A 16,648-nucleotide genomic window follows, 5' to 3' on the forward strand; every position below is an offset into this window, starting at 1 on the left:
TACTGTATATACTCACATTTAAGTCTGGTCTTGAAACACGAAAAATCAATCATAAAATCAGACCCCGGCATATACGGCCGTTCAAAAATGCAACACTTATTTATTTAATTTTTTTTTTACATCTTCTTCCCTCCTCCAATCTCACATCAGTTTCTTACACACAAGTTTTGTTGCAGCAGCACAGTTACCAATTTCTTTTGCTACTTCAACGATGTTTAATTTAAACCAGATTCATATTTTCTTCTGATCGAACGCTCCATCATAGACCAGGGATGCTCTTACGATAAAGGTGTATGAGGGTGTGAGATACAAAAAACACAAAACAGTGCAAACGTCACTTCGGAATAGTTTGGGTATTACTGTGTGGTCAAGTAGGCACAATAGAGAGAGAGGGGTTAGGAGTACACGCTGATACCCACATAGAAAAAAAAAGGCAGTGTGCCCCGTGGTTACTCTCTCTGGTGGGCGTTAGCATGTCGGAATCTCTTGGACCAATAGCGTGAGTTTTCCGCATTCGCCTTTTACGACCGACATTATAAAATACCAGAAATTATACGATAAAATCAAGTCCTAACTTATCCATGGGAGAACTTATCCGCGAGTATATACGGTAGTCCTTTATATGCTGCAAAGTAAGTAACCTCCATCACCTTTTTCCATGGGTAAAAACTAAACACTTTATTTCTAAGCCTCTGTTACTCTTTTCTGATTGGCTGGGCAGCACAGCCCTGCAAAGGACAGCCGTACCACTATGTGTGCTTCTTACCGTACAAGATGATCACTGGCTCCCCGTGACCGTAATTTAAATTCATCCCCTAAACATATTAAAGACAAAATTAATACTTTTGGTTAGTCCTTTTCTCTTGATTGCATGGTAGCCTCGTGCTTAACCTCCTCCTCACTAGCTGTCGCCAGCCGCTGGAGCACACGCTTACACGATGTTACACCAACAGCAGCATAAAATAACACAGCAATTTTTTTTTTGGATTAACAGAAATAAGCTTGCGGAGTGACGCTGTAACGTCCATCTGTTTTTTAAAAGTAATGCAGGTATTTTTAATTAAAAAAAAATAAGTATTACGCTAGTCTGCACTCACTACTTTTAAAAGTAATCTGACCACATAATACTTTTAACGTGTTACCCCCAACACTGACCACTTCAAACCTTTTGTAAATTTCTGATGCCTTTTAATTTGTTTGGTGTGTGTGATGTAAAACGGACTGGTGCCCCATCTAAGATCGATTCCTGTATTATCAGGTGGGAACTTTTGCAGAAAATTGATGGATTGATATTTACATTGGCATTATCTGAAATCTTTAAGCAATCTGTAAATTGTATAATCATTTTTTTTTATTTTTGTTGCACACAACAATGATACATATAACCAAGACTTTTGTCGGTTGCATCTCCAGCTCCCAAACGAATCAGAAGATGAGCCGTCGCACATCTTACCGGGGTCAGTAGGCATCACAGATGTACGGTTTAGCAGCACCCCTCATTAAGCACATCTAGTGTCCTGTTCAACTCCCACCCCACCAAAAAGAGACATCTTGTTAACGCCCCATGCAATGACATTCCCTCTACTGCCGAAGCCCCTGCACTTCATGAGCTCTCTGATGTCTGTGGCACTCAGGACGTAGTCCCAGATGTTGATGTCACTCAGGTGACCGACAAAAGAGTCTATTTCAGAGAAGCCCAGCAGTCCATCCTGATCCTTGCCAATTATAAAGGTTCCGCCAGATCTGATCACATGCCCTCTCCGGATATATTTCTCTGGGCCCACCACACCATTTATCCAGAGCTCTGCCCCTCCAGAGTGGGATGCCCATGTGATACAATAATGTGTCCATTCCACAGCCCACCAGTTCAAAGCAAAGCTGATGAAGTGTCCGCCTATCCAAAGGCCAACTTCTCGGCCAGCGCTCAGAACAAGTTCATTGTCATAGTTTGGGCCAGAATACGACAGGATGGTCTGGACTCCCTCATGCCTAGTCTTGGCGTGGGCACAGATAGTGAAGGCACTCAGCATCATGCCATGTAGGACGTGCACCTGTGCATAGCTATCAGTGTTCTTAGATGAAAAGTGTAAAGCCAGTGGAGCAATGGACTTGACACCTGAAGGACAAGAGAAATGGCAAGAAGTAAAGAAACACAGCCAGCCAGTTGTTCATTTATAAAGATAACAGGTGACATAATTTCTACAAAGTTATTTGGTAGGCACCCCGCTATGGGCATTCATGGAGGTGGAGCTGGAGGTAGAGATGAGTGCTGCAAACCACTCCAAGGGACTGGGTTGAAATTCTAAAAAGATCACAGCCGCTCATTTGTTATATCAACTGGGTGACAGGTCTTCGTTGGCATTACAGGGCATTACTCTTACTGGGTGACAAATCCTTAAACACAGAGAACTCTGACCTCTAGTAATGGGATCCTGAGAAGCCTCTGATAATTTCCTGTACTTAATACTTTATTTCATTGGTACCTAGAGATCCCACACAGGTGTTCTGCTGTACGTCAAATTTGCCTCCAATGAACTCAGAAAGTATTTCGATAATTAAATGAAACCCGAGTCCAGTTTGTTGCAATTCAGGTAGAAAACTGCTGTGGCGTTAACATAATAGTGATGAAATATTTGAGACCCCGATGTTATTATTAATTTATTTCTGTTCAAATATTACACATTGTTATTTCTGCCTGGTCTGGGGCTGCCAATATGCTCTGCACATCTTAATTAAAAATGGGAAGAGGTGGGCAAGGAGGACAAGCAGAAGAAGCCTCTTCTGCTCCTATTTACACAGAGAACTACAGACACATGGAATTAGCTACCAAGTAGTATGGTAGACAGTAAGACTTTAGGGACGTTGAAAACTCAACTTCATGTTTTTTAGAAGAATTAAGTGGATGGGACTGGTGAGCTTTGTTGGGCTGAATGGCCTGTCCTCATCTAGATTGTTCTAATGTTCTGTTGAGCTCTCCACGATCATCGATTCACCTGATGTACACTGCTCTGGTAAAAGAATACTGCACCAAAAAATATATTTTTACATGTTACTGTACTTAGCTCGTGTAGTTTGTAATGGTGGCTGAGAATTTTTTTTTATCTTATGTTTTCATGCAGAATGGAGAAAAAAAATTGTATGATATAACAGAAGCCAATGCTGTTCAACAGTTAACAGTGTAAAAAACATCAATGAGAAAAGGACTTATCACATAATGTGCCGGTTATCCAGTTGTATGCTCAAAACATGCAAAACACATGCTTTTTTGCAAAAATAATGTTAAGCAGATACTTCTGGAATAATCGGCACATATCCTAAATAAGAAACAAAAGGTTCATGGGAATGACTTTTTGAATTGAAGACCCATTTCTCCCCCTTATTCATTGGTCAACAATCCTGCCTTTGTTTCAAAAAGTAATTTGCATGTATAATAGTAATAATAATAATACATTTTATTTATTTAGAAGGATGGCCCTAGGAGTTTTAGAGGACAATTGGCTATCTGGACGTGTTACTAGGGGATCAGGAGTGGAGAGGACTCAACAGTCAAGAGGACATGGTGTGTGGACCAGACACCGCTACAACAGATAGGACAACTGAATTGTACAGGAGGTGTCAGAAGGGGAGTTTAGCTTACTGCTTTCTGTTTAACTTGTAATACTTCACTTTCTTCTCATTTGATCAATTTGTGCACTTTATTAATAATAACACATAACTTTGGCCTCCTTGACTTCTGTTCTGCATTTGGAGTGACTCAGGAGTGTTCTCTGTCAGCCATATATGCATTTATAAATTAATCTGCTTTAAAGATGTTGGTTCAAATTCCATTAAGTGGGTCAATAACGGATGTTCAGTGAGTGTGAGGGCTCTTGATATAAGAAGAGACAAAATACTCACCTTGATTACTGTGTTGCCCATAAGGTCTGGTAGGTCTGACTAAATAATGAAAAGAAATGGAAGAAAGTGGGTAGTTAGATGACAGATGGGACGACTACACCAGACTTACAGGCAGAGGCAGCGTCCATTTCTGTACCTTTCTGCATCTCCTGACCGAGGTCCCGTATCAGGCCTTCTATTTTTACCAATTTTGCTTCAATCTCTTCTTGGCGACAAAAAGCTGAAACATAAAAAAATAATTGTTTCAATGATTAAAAAAAAAAAAACAAAAAAAAGAATCCCACAGTCAGCATTCGTCATGGTTGATAGATTCTCCTACCTACCACCAATCTCGGCTCTTACCTCCTTGACCAAGGCGGGGCAAAAAGGAAGACTGGACCACCCGTTCATTCAGGGGCTGGGCATGTCGGTAGTCATTTCTCAAAGTTTTGTTCTCCCAGTCTAGCAAAGCATTCTCTAGGATTCTAATCTTCAAAAAACATAACAGGAAGATAAAACATGCCAACACAATTTTGATGATTTAAGTTTCAATGCTGGCGTATGTGTACTGCCATATTTTATAAACTTGGCAGGATGATATCACACAAGATAGCGGAGGGATGCAAAACGACTTTTGTTAGTTACAGTGGTGATTGTTTCCCTGTTGTTTTTTTTCCAGTTATTTTCATTTGCTTATTGTTGTTTCACCAATGAAGATTGAAATTTCAGTCTAACAATGTGTTGTATTTCCTATACACACACACACACACACACACACACATATATATATATATATATATATATATATATATATATATATATATATATATATATATATATATACTGGGGGACTCCGCCCTCTGCTTGCTTCGCTCACCCACCCCCTGGTTTGGTTTCCCGGATATACAATTTAAAGAGATTCTTATTTTCATGGGAATTGTTACATATGCATTATTTTCAGTTTTAGTTTAAAACTTTTGTAAAAACAATATTTGGAATTAACTTTTCTTCAAGATTTGGATTCTGTGTTTGGACTTGCATCGTGACAACGCAACGTATAACTGCCTGTGAGTGAATATCGTTTCTTTCTCTCTAATAAATAAAATGACTTTCATGAATGTTTGTCAATGCTCTTTCTTCTTCACTTTGTCGTTGACGTGTCACCTAGAACGTATAAAATTATTGTCCTGATAAAATTTATAAGAGCTGAGAGTGCAGGAAGCGTGTTTGACAAAAGCATTCACACGACTGAGGTTAGATGACCGTGGTCTTGTTTGATAATATTTGTAAGTAGGGCGTGATGTGAAAGTCTCACGGGACTTCATACCGCAACAAAGTTTTTGGAATCTTTTAATTCTCGCTGGCAACACGAAATAGATGATCTACAAGTCTCCGACATAAAGTTTAAATCCAAACAAAATATTCGATCTCTTTTCGCTGTTCTGTTATTTTACCGAGTAATAATTTCTGTTTGTTTGCGCTATTACGATCATTCCTATTATTTTTTTGAGACTTTGGAATTTTCGTACTTCCATTATCTCTAACCTGCTGTGCATTTGTACCGTGCCAACATTTTTAAATTCTTTACGAGGTTCTACTTTGTCATCTACTCTTTGTCTTTCATTTCCGGCCCTGGACGTGGTTAAATCTCTTTCTCTCAGGACATATAATGCTGCTTGCGTTGTGAAAGGGGGTCTGAACTCACGGTAAGGAGATGCGGTCGGATCAGCTGCTGTCTTTCTGCTGCTGCTTGTGAGCTGTGTTTTCTTCTTTTCGCGCTGTGCATCGATCATTTAAAAGCCTGTACAGCAGCTGTCCTTTTGTCTCGCAGGACTTCAAAGTGTCTTCCGAGAAGATCACGTCTCGTCTCCCTTGTCTCCCTCGTCTCCCTCCCAAGATTTTTTTTATAATAGAGAGATATAGTGATATATATAGCATATATATAGCAGGAAGAGGCTGGCATCCCAACCGGAATGGTGCATGACCAGGAGGCCACCATACTGAATGGCCAAGAAGAACAGCAGAGGCCATCTTGGAAGTAGGTACATGGGCGTCATAGCAGTGATGGATCAAAGGCCCCTACCATGGCTAGGAGACCAGTGTAATGGAGGGATAGGGAGAGACATCCTGTTTGGACCATTGGCTCTCCTGACACACTAGGTGGCATCATCCCTGAGCTACAGTACCCATATGGACACCTACAGGGCATGCTAGGAGCTTTAGTCCAATAGAGCGGCCCTGTTGGGTTCTGTGGGTGCCACCAGAACTGCAGGAATTTGTGATCCATACTTTGAGTGGCTTCCTGCGGGTATTGCCCTGGTACTGGCTGTACTCCCAGGTCTGAGATATAACAGAGCCGCTCTGCCTCACCCAGGTAAGTTGGAACTGGGTAAAAACCGGACAAAGCTCATCTGAAGGAGTAGAAGAAGAAGGAAAAGAGAGAAGAGGAGAGTTGTGCTTGTGCTTATTATTACAAAAAAGCCTGTTGTTGAGGTACTTTATTATAATAAACCTTCCATTTTGAACCAGGACTTGTGTCGTCTTGCCGTAATGAGGCCGGGGTTTGTCCTTCGGATGCTCCCTACATGGAGTTTGTATGTTCAGCCCATGTCAGTGTGGCTTTCCTGTAGGTGCTCTGACTTCCCAGCAGGCTAAGTCAAGTTAAGTCAATTTTAATGTCACATCACTTAACAAGAATGCACAAGTGACTGAAAAACTTGTGGCAAGACCCACAGTAGTATAGCAATATTAATACAATTGAGTATATGCATAATAATATATTTAAATATGAAGTCACCATTCACACACTGTGCAAAAATACCCACATTACAGAAGTGATACTTAGACATCCTTAAATTCACACTCTTTATAATACACACTAACAACACAAAAAAGATCTGGTGCAATGGAATGTGTACGTAACATATCAGCAGCATGGATGTGTCAGATACTGGACGGTGAGTACTGGTCACTGTGCAGAGATCAGCTCTTAACATTTGATAGAAGAAGCTGTTCTGAAGCCTGCTGGTCCAGGACCTGATGCTATGGTATTGTCTGCCTGAAGGTAATGGTGAGAACAGTTCATGTCGCGGTTGACTGGAGTCATTGATAATTTTCCTAGCTTTCCTTACACACCACCTAACATATGTGTCATGTAGGTTAGGAACGTCACCTCCAACGATTTGTTTGACAGAACGCAATCCCCCCTCCAAGGCTTTGCAGTGGATGGCAGTGCAGTTCCCATACGAGCCAGTCATGTACCCAGTTAGGATACTTTTAATGGTGCAGGAGTAGGTGGAATTGTGATGTTAAAATGGCAATAGCATGTGCTTATGTGTCGGTGTGTTCTCCCTGTGACAGACTGGTGTCCTGTCCAGAAACCTTTCCTGCCTTGTGCCTGATGCTTGCTGGGACCCTGCCCTGAGTAATCAAGTCTGGAAGATGGATGGATGGATGTTAACAGATGGGGAAATTATGGCCTTATGCCTTATCTAACCCAAAGGTGACCCAGAAGACATTGAGTATAAATGACCCAGTAAGGACAGGAGAATCGAGAAGTGAATGAGGCAGGATTTCCCCAGCAGGGAGGAAGTGTTTCTTTGTACCCTGTTCATATTTGAAGACAAACCAATGTAAGTAAGCTGACTGTTTAATTCATTTTTGCTTTGTTATTGTTGATTCCTTCTGTGCTTTCTTTACTTTGTGTGATGTCTGCAAGGAATGCTGTCACAATACTCAGTAGTAACTTTGCACACAACCCACCATTAAACCAAGTAGTTTTAACAGTAAATAAAATAACTTTACCTGGTTATAAGACAGAGTTATAGGAGTGTCAAACACTGTCCAGGTGATGCTCTCAAAGCATGGTGGGGTAGTCAGTGACCCATGGTACCTGTAAAAATGGGAAAGATTTTCTGGTAGCATCGCCCGCACATTGATGGAAGTCATGGTGGTGGTCTGATCTGAAAACAAAAATTGGTCATCAGTTAGCAAGCATGCTGTGGTACAGAGCCACACAAAAGAGAAAGTGCTGGGCCAGCCCCATGTTACCTGCATACTGGATTTTTCCTAGTAAGGACAAGAAGTCACTGTAGTAAGTGTTCTCAAAATGTCCATCCTAGGAAAAAAACAAAAAAGTATCGATACACTTGATATTTTAAGTAGTTCTAATGACATTTTGTGATACAAGAATATCTTAGCACTACAGGGATACATTAAAAGGTTTAAATTCAAGTTGCATTATTAATGTGTAACCCATTTTGGTCCTGAGATTTTTTAATTCTCACTGCCAAATTTTGAACTTAAACCAGGAACCATCATTAGATAAGATGCCAGTTCATTGCAGAACACACACACATTCTCATTCATGCAAGTTCTTTTTTCTTTGATATAATTGTTCAATTTAAACTGTGATCAATATTGAATATTTTAAGAATGGGAGCAATCAAAAGACAGTTTAAGATATTTAGAAACAGAAGAATTAGGTAAGTAGTGTATTATGGTACCCCCAGGGTTGTTGCCCTGGCTCAAGTTCATTTCTTCTTTGTTTATCCTTTTATTATTATCTACTAAATATATATATATATATATATATATATATATATACACACTAGCCGTTCCCTGCATAGTAGTGAAACAGGACAAACTTTAAAAATCAATAAACAAAAAGGCATCGCTAGTTAAGAGGAGACAAGTTACGCTCCAAAACACAGAGGTAGATCGACTCCCTACTCCTGACGTCACGCTTCCCCCTCTCCTCGGCCCGCAGCCTTTGTCTCGGATTAGCTTAAATATATTGATCCTGCAAGCAAACTATGATTCTTAGCACGTCGAGAGAAAATCAACCAGAATGTTCAAGCAAATTATAGAAAAACAAAAGATCTAAATCCATTAAGCAGTTCTTCCCTACAAGGTTTTTATTGGGAGTTTTTTCTTGTCTTCTCAGAGAGTCAAGGCTGGGGGGCTGTCAAAAGGCAGGGCCTGTTAAAGCCCATTGCGGCACTTCCTGTGTGATTTTGGGCTATACAAAAATAAAGTGTATTGTATTGTATTGTATTCTCTTGTAAAAAGCGGACAGACAGACAGACATTGTATTTTATTTATATATAGGGGTGAGCTGTCTGTCAAGCAAAAATTCACAAACCATTTAGCATTTATCTTGGTCTTAATCAAGAAGTTATTCCATAATGTGCAAATTCTGCTATTTCCAAATAATAAAATAAAAAAATGAGTAAAAATAAATAACATCTTTACAAAATAAAGACGCACAAATAACACAAAGTTCCAAATCACAGTTTTTCACAACAAAGCTTTTGAAGCCAATAGCTACAGTAGGTAACATGTATGTTTGAACAGTGCAAACTACTTACAGTGACAAGATATACTGTACACTGACTGTATAATACTGCATATGCACTTGCCCTCCAAATAGCACAGCTGATAGAAAATAACATTAGAACAAGACAGCTTGTGCACGTACAAGAAGTCTCACTTTACATTGACTGTCTGTGTCTGTGTATGTTTGGTTAAAACGTGCTTGTTCTTCACTCAATGAAGTGATGGTTAAGCTTCAGCAGGAGTTGGCTCTCATTTTTCATGTATTCTTTCTTTGCCCGTCCGCTGTCTGAGAGGAGTTTGTGCCACTATGCCACCACAGTTTGTGTGTGGTCATGTGACTGCATGGCTACATCTGATTTGTGAAACGGTGCCATGTAATTATTGTTGTTACGTCTGATTGGTGAAACGGAGTCTTGTGATTATTGTTGCTACGTCTGATTGGTGAAACAGTCATGCAGTAGATCCACTGGCGGCTTCTCTCTGCCAAAAATATAGCGTATCTAATGGAAAAAAGTAACGATTTGAGTGTTACCCAATGTAGTGAAGTAACAGTAGCATTTCTTCTTCACAGATGTACTCAAATAAAAGTAAAAAGTATGGTGCAGTAAATCTACTCTTAGAATTTTTTTAAAAAGTTACTCAAGTAAATGTAACGGAGTAAATGTAACTCATTACTACCCACCTCTGCCCGTGAAATGCACATGCGGGCTACCTCAGCCATTTAATTAGGCTGAGAGACCTTCTCATGGCAAGCGGTAACACGGCATCACACATGTCTGATAAGAAAAGAACAGGCTTGTGTGCATACACCATGGTTGACAGGAAAAGAACATTGGCAACATCTACTGGCAGTAAAGCACATTGCACAGGTCACTGCGATGCACGTCAAGTACACAATGTTATGCTATGACAAAAAACACAATCGATAGGCAACTAATTGTTTTTGAACCACAGATAGCTAATCATGTTTATTGTAAACGTAAGTCATACACTCCGAACACAAAAGAAAATCACAAACAAGATGGCAGTACTCTGAATAAAGTGACGGGCTGATGTGTTTTGTTATGGCCACATTTTTACCTGCTCACCATCAAGCACTGCCACTGTCAAGGTCACCTTTCTTCAAGGACCAGAGGCCCAAGTGTTTCTACTGTAGTTTAAATATCATTTTTAATATCATGTTATTAATTCTGTGTTTGGTTTTGTCTTTGTATTTTGGTAATTTTATTATATTGTCTGCAATTATTTTTCTATGTAGTGTTGTTTAACAATCAGGATCCTCATTGTTGAGGACCTGAGCGGCTGGACCAGGGTAAGGGGACACCCACATAATACCTGGCTGTGGCAGATAGATGGGCATTTTCAAAGGGTGGGACTGAACCGCATGTTTGCTTGGGGGGTTGCCAACCAGAATCTCAAGCTGTTTTGTCGTGTGGTGGGTGCAGCAACATGCTTTACCAGTGCATGCTCCCCAACCTGACCTGACCTATAGTGTTGTTTGTAATCTGCCCTGCCACATGTATACGGAGCCAAAGGAGGCTGGGCCACCTAATTATGCAGCTGATGTACTGACTCCAGATCTAATTAAGGCAAAGCTTTAGAGCGTCCATGGCCTTCAGCATAGTTAGTGATTGGGTGTTTTCCTTTTTTCCTTGTCTGTTTTCTCTGGCATTTGACCTCAGCATTTCGTTTAAGGCACTGCCTTTTGGATATGATTTGGATTTGGTTGCTCCATTTTGATAGGCCATGGTCAATTTATTAATAAATCTTTAAATATAAGAAACTTGCTTTGTTTTGTGTTGGATCAGAGATTTCACAGCTTTCCTCATCTCCATTTTTCTAACCATTTTTTTAACTTTTGTTGTTTAAAAGCCTGAGCCTCACTGTTGGGCTTGAAGTCTGCCTTTTGTGTTTGGCGACAGGATGCCTGGGGTGAGGCCTATTTCTAGGTGAACCAGTGAAATCCTGGACTGCGCTTTGGTCTATTTTTGAAGTCTATCTATCTTTTTGCCATTTTATGTCCTGGAAATCACAACAGGTTTTTATTGCACATGTTCAGATACTTTGAGGCTCTCTCTCATTCTTTCTTTGTTCTTTTAAGTTGTTTATTTGACTAAGCATACTTCATGTTGTTTTGTGCTTTTTTGCCTATTTTTCTTTGTTTTCAAGTTGTTATGTTTGACTGTCTATCTTCCATTTTTTCATGACTCTGATCTGGCCATGGCATTATACATAAACTCTCAGAATTCCTCTACTCAGCAGAATTTAAGAGAATGTCACCATAACTTTATCAGACTGAACTTTTGGAAATTGTATGAATTTTAAGTTTCTGTTCCCCTCGGATTGTGGCCTGTCAGCTAGGCTTGTTATGTCATACAAAGAGAAGGGCAGCGCCAACTCAATCTTACGCAGACATCGCCTCCTAGTCCCCACTAAACAATGTGCTCTAGCATATCAAAACCTACTTCTGCAGTGACCTGAAATAAACACATACAAGCAAGACAGCATCATGAATGAGCAGCTACTAATTTAGTTCCAAGTGACCAGCCGTGCCCAGGAGTTAGATCTCACCGTATCTGGTCCCATTTCTACTCTTCAACTTCTTGTCATCTTTTTGGGGCATTCTGTTTTGAACAAAGTCACCTCTCCTGGAATTATTACTTTAAGAAGAACTGGAGGGATAAGATCAGCAGTGATGAATCATCACATGATGTCACCTCATTCATGGCCATTTCCCTGTTGTGTTCATTCATTGCAGGCTGCTCAGGTAGTCACTGGGCTGGGTAGCCCAGATGTTGAATATGAAGCTAAAAACTTCCTTTCATTCATTTCTAACATCTCTTCCCCCTAGTTGTTGAAGCATATCTAGATAGATAGATAGATAGATACTGTAAGTGACGGCCAGAGGACGGAAGGCTGGGGGAAGGCAGCTACATTTGGACACTGCCTCCCCCAAAGCGCTAGATGGCAGCTTCCCTACAGCGTAACGGTGCCCCAGATTCCCGCAGGGCATTATGGACTTTGGAGTTCGGTATCACAGCCCTGCTGGGAACTGTGGGTGCCACCAGGGGACGCTGTGAGAAGACATTGGGACTCTTATTTCCTACATAGCCCGGAAGTACTTTCAAGTCATGTGGATGGGAGTCCAGAAGTACTTCCGGGCTAATGAGAAACTCAAGTTCTCCATCTGACCCGGAGGTGCTGGCAAGTCATGTGGATGGAAGGATGGACGCTCTTCTGGGTCGGACCATATATAAAGGACTGCTGAAAACCCAGCAGGGGAGCCAGAGTCGGGAGGTAGTAGACAACGCTTGCTGGGAGGCATGGGGGAGAATAGTGATTATTGTATTTATTTGTACTAGTTGTGGCTGTGGTGCTTAGGGGCACTATTTATAGAAGAAAAGAGAATTACCCCGTGTCCTGAGTGTCTGTCTGTTGGGTTTAAGGGGCAACAGTGCCACCTAGCATTCACAATACATACATACATACATACTTTATTTGTCCTCAAGGGGAAATTAAAACTTTACAGACCTGTGCCAAGTCCAAAAATCACCTCTTAAAGGGACCTTCTTTAATAAATAAAATATTATATATATAAAGAAAGAGAGCAATATAGATAGAACTTTATTTGTGACCAAGGGGGGACTTCGGCTTTTTTAGATAATAGATAGATAGATATGAAAGGCACTATATAATAGATAGATAGATATGAAAGGCACAATATAATAGATCAGGGGTGCCAAATGCATCGATCGCGAACGACCGGTAGATCGCGTTGCATTAAAAAAAAATTTTTTTTAATCGTTAGTCTATCATATGTCCTCCCTATGGCATTTGCCACTTGATTGACATACAGGACGGCCAGTCTGAGATCTCTTTTCTTCTAACACACTGGTCATCCCACACGCACGATCAAAGGTGCGAGCTAGTGCAAACTCCAGCTGTGATCTAGTTAGCCTTCCAATTTATATCGACTAAAGAAGGGATTTAAAAAAAAAATGTTTGGGGAGGGTATGGGCTGAATGTGGAATTGGAAGAGGATTTTTTTCTCTCACAATGTCACAATCGAAATGCGTTTGTCTGATCTGTCAATCTATCATTGCTATTCCAAAGAAGGAAAATGTGGAAAGGCACTTTCGAACTGTTCATAAAAAACTACAAAACTGACTTCCTTCCGAAAAGCGATCTGAGAAAGAGAAAGGAGAGGGAACTAAAATCACAGTTAATCGGACGGCCGTCATTTTTCACTCGGCTGAATTCAAAACCAAAGGCAGACACACTGAGGCATCGTTCCAGGTGAGTCACTTGATCATTAAGCATAAGAAGTCCTTCCAAGATGGAGAGATGATAAAAGATGCCTTCATTGAGACAGATAGCTACGGAGAAATTCCTGTTGAGATTTCAAGACCCCTGTCCGTAGTAAAAGGAGTTTCTCCTTGTCCTTAAACATGCAGAGTACAAGTAACTTAATAACGATCAATGGCCGCTAGACTTGGCATTTTTTTTTCTGATCTGACCAATATGTTGAATGAGCTTAATTTACAGCTGCAAGGAAAGGAGAACTCCATGGTCAATATGATTAGCTCAGTTAATGCTTTGAAATGAAAAATGCAACATCTGTCCTCAAAGCTGCAGCACCTTGATTTGGGGAACATCCAAAACCTCGCTTCAGAGCTAGAGACGCAATGGAAGGCGTGTGCGCAACTTGACAGCATACGCTACATGGAGCAGATTGAAAATTGCCTGTCAGACTTTGACAGACGGTTTCAAGTCTCAGCTTTACTTGAGCCAATCGCTACATTTAAGTGCTATCCATTTAGAGGAGATGTTGAGGGTGATTCACCCACATCAAAAACTGCAACACTGTTTCACCTAAAACTCCTCTACAGTGGAGGATGAGATTTTGACACTACAGGATGACATTCAGCTGAAGTCTGGGGCTCTTGGACAGTTTTGGAACTCACTGAGGAAAAGTACCCAAACATGAGGAAATGTGCTACCTGCTTTACTGCATTATTCGGCTCTACTTATTTATGCTTGTCAGCCTTTTCCCACATGAAGATTATTAAATCCAAATACTGTAGTAACCATAAATGTATTGAATTTTTATCGTACCATAAAGGTTATTCAGTTATGCAAGGTACAACAACATATAATTTATGTATAAAGTTGTCACACACGTGTGCATGGGAAGCAGCTGAAGGGCTTAGACAATACTGTTTATACATCTGCCCAGGGGGGGGCGGGGTACGCTGACGCTCTTTCTGAGTTCTCTGCAGGTCTTACCCGGGAAATCCCACCAGGAGCCGCCATTTCCAGGAAGGACACACCACCTCCGGTTCCGGCCCCAAGAATGAGGTCACTTCCGGTTCCGGCCCCAAGGGTGATGTCACTTCAGTTCCGCCCAGAGGACGACATCATTTCCGCCCTCTGAGCTATAAAGCTCACTGCCTTGCTTAGGCAGGCAGTTCTGTTTTGGACTCTGTTGTGTAAACTTGACTATGATGTCCCAAGTACGTTTGCAGCCAGGAAACCGAATTAAACGGGTGGCTGCCCCAAACCTTTTCACGCCTCAAGTCTCTACTTATTACAAAGTATACTCATATATATATATATATATAAAACATTTTAATGTAGGTAGATGATTTCGACCTGGTCATTTTAAAAGTAGCTCACAAGCTGAAGAAGTGTTGGCACCCCTGTAATAGATATATATATATATATAGATAGATAGTGTCTGTCTGTCTGTCTGTCTGTCTGTCTGTCTGTCTGTCTGTCTATGGTCTGAACACACACCAGAATGTCTAAAAACAAAGAAAACCTCTGACTTGGCAGTCCCAGTCCCAGCAAGGCATATGCAGGTGTATAAAGGAGCCCCCGTAGAATTTCTTGACACACTTTGACTGAGTAATCTGTTGGCTGAAAGTCCTCCGTATTTGTGTGTCAGAGCGAGGATGTGCTGCATTGTTCATAATGCCTCTCAGTTTTGTTTTAATTCTGTCCTTCTCTATTAGCTCCAGAATGCACCCCATAACTGAGTCGGCTCTTTTAATTCATTTATTGATTTGTTGGGCCTCTCTTGAAGTGCTGTTACTGGCCCAGCATATACTGTATGTGTGTGTCTGTGTGTATATACTGTATAGATATAAATATACTACATATGTCATGGTTGTTAGACCAGCCTTGAGCTTAGTGCCATGAAGTACTATAACTCCAGCCTCCAGCCACTGTTTATTGGATTAAGTAGAATCAGAAACAGTTGAATAAATGTTCATTTTATACATATGTTGTCTTTCATTAATGAAGTATGAGAGTCTAGAAATGTTATTGTTGGATTATTAGTTTTGCTATTTTCTAATATGTATGTCAAAGGTATTACAGTTTTATGCGTTCATTCTTTTTCTGTCTCTTTTCTGTACTTGAACTGTACAATACTAAGATGTTGGGTGCTCAGTTCTGTCCCAGACACATTGAAAGAACAGCACTGGAAGGAATGGGACTTTCCCAAAATCTTCCAAAGCACCTCAACATGTCCGTCTCTTGATCTGTTTGCCTGCATGAAACAACTGGGTTCCCAGAGGGCCAATTTTGTTGAAACTTGGAGCACTTCTTATTCATGGAGCTTTGCTGGGCTCAGATATTTGAAATGTTTGAAATTTCAACAATTCCCATTTAAAAAGCACTGGCGATTTTTTTTAAATAGTATACTGTGTGGCCTCAAATACTGATTCATTCATTCTTTCAAATTTCCCTTGACAGATTATTTCAAACTGTATATTTTCCTCTTTTACATGTCTAATAGCTGCTCCTGCTGACAAAACAAATCCTAAATACGAGTTCCTGAAACACCAGCAGAGTCCCGCATGGCTAGGAACTTACCGTCACATCAACTGGTTGCACATCCAGGCGTACTTCAGCACAAATTTTATAGGATTACACAATTCTAACTCTTCATCTGGTACTTCTTTCAAAAATATATTTAAGAAATATGAACTACAATTACTTCAACCGAGTCAATTTTTACATGACTTCAGTGTCATGAGTGTATTTGTACTTGATTTTAACTAAATGATGTTTTTAAATTCGATTGAAAACATGTATTCATGTACTCTACTAATACATCCATCCATCATCCAACCCGCTATATCCTAACTACAGGGTCACGGGGGTCTGCTGGAGCCATTCCCAGCCAAAACAGGGCGCAAAGCAGGAAACAAACCCCGGGCAGGGCGCCAACCCACACACACTCACTCACCAGGGACAATTTAGGATCACCAATGCACCTAACCTGCATGTCGTTGGACTGTGGGAGGAAACCCACGCAGACACGGGGTGAACAAGCAAACTCCACGCAGGGAGGACCTGGGAAGTGAACCTGGGTCTCCTATCTGTGAGGCAGCAGCACTACCCACTGCACCACCGTGCCACCCCTCTA

At 40.8% G+C, this 16,648-nt stretch overlaps 1 protein-coding gene across 4 annotated transcripts in view; it reads right to left on the reverse strand.

Moving 5' to 3' along the window:
* Positions 1–523: 523 nt before the first annotated feature.
* Positions 524–16,648, reverse strand: part of ca6 (carbonic anhydrase VI) — a 43,629-nt gene continuing 27,504 nt past the window's right edge. For all 4 annotated transcript variants that reach the window (XM_039755530.1, XM_039755531.1, XM_039755528.1 and 1 more), the window contains 6 exons: positions 7,927–7,993; positions 7,681–7,838; positions 4,240–4,366; positions 4,034–4,117; positions 3,898–3,936; positions 524–2,116 (listed from right to left, as the gene is read on the reverse strand). In XM_039755530.1, coding sequence (XP_039611464.1) covers positions 1,500–2,116; positions 3,898–3,936; positions 4,034–4,117; positions 4,240–4,366; positions 7,681–7,838; positions 7,927–7,993 — 1,092 coding nt within the window. In that variant the 3' untranslated portion in view covers positions 524–1,499. The remainder of the gene's footprint in view (positions 2,117–3,897; positions 3,937–4,033; positions 4,118–4,239; positions 4,367–7,680; positions 7,839–7,926; positions 7,994–16,648) is intronic.

This window comes from Polypterus senegalus, chromosome 6, assembly GCF_016835505.1.
Source record: "Polypterus senegalus isolate Bchr_013 chromosome 6, ASM1683550v1, whole genome shotgun sequence".
Lineage (NCBI taxonomy): Eukaryota > Metazoa > Chordata > Cladistia > Polypteriformes > Polypteridae > Polypterus > Polypterus senegalus.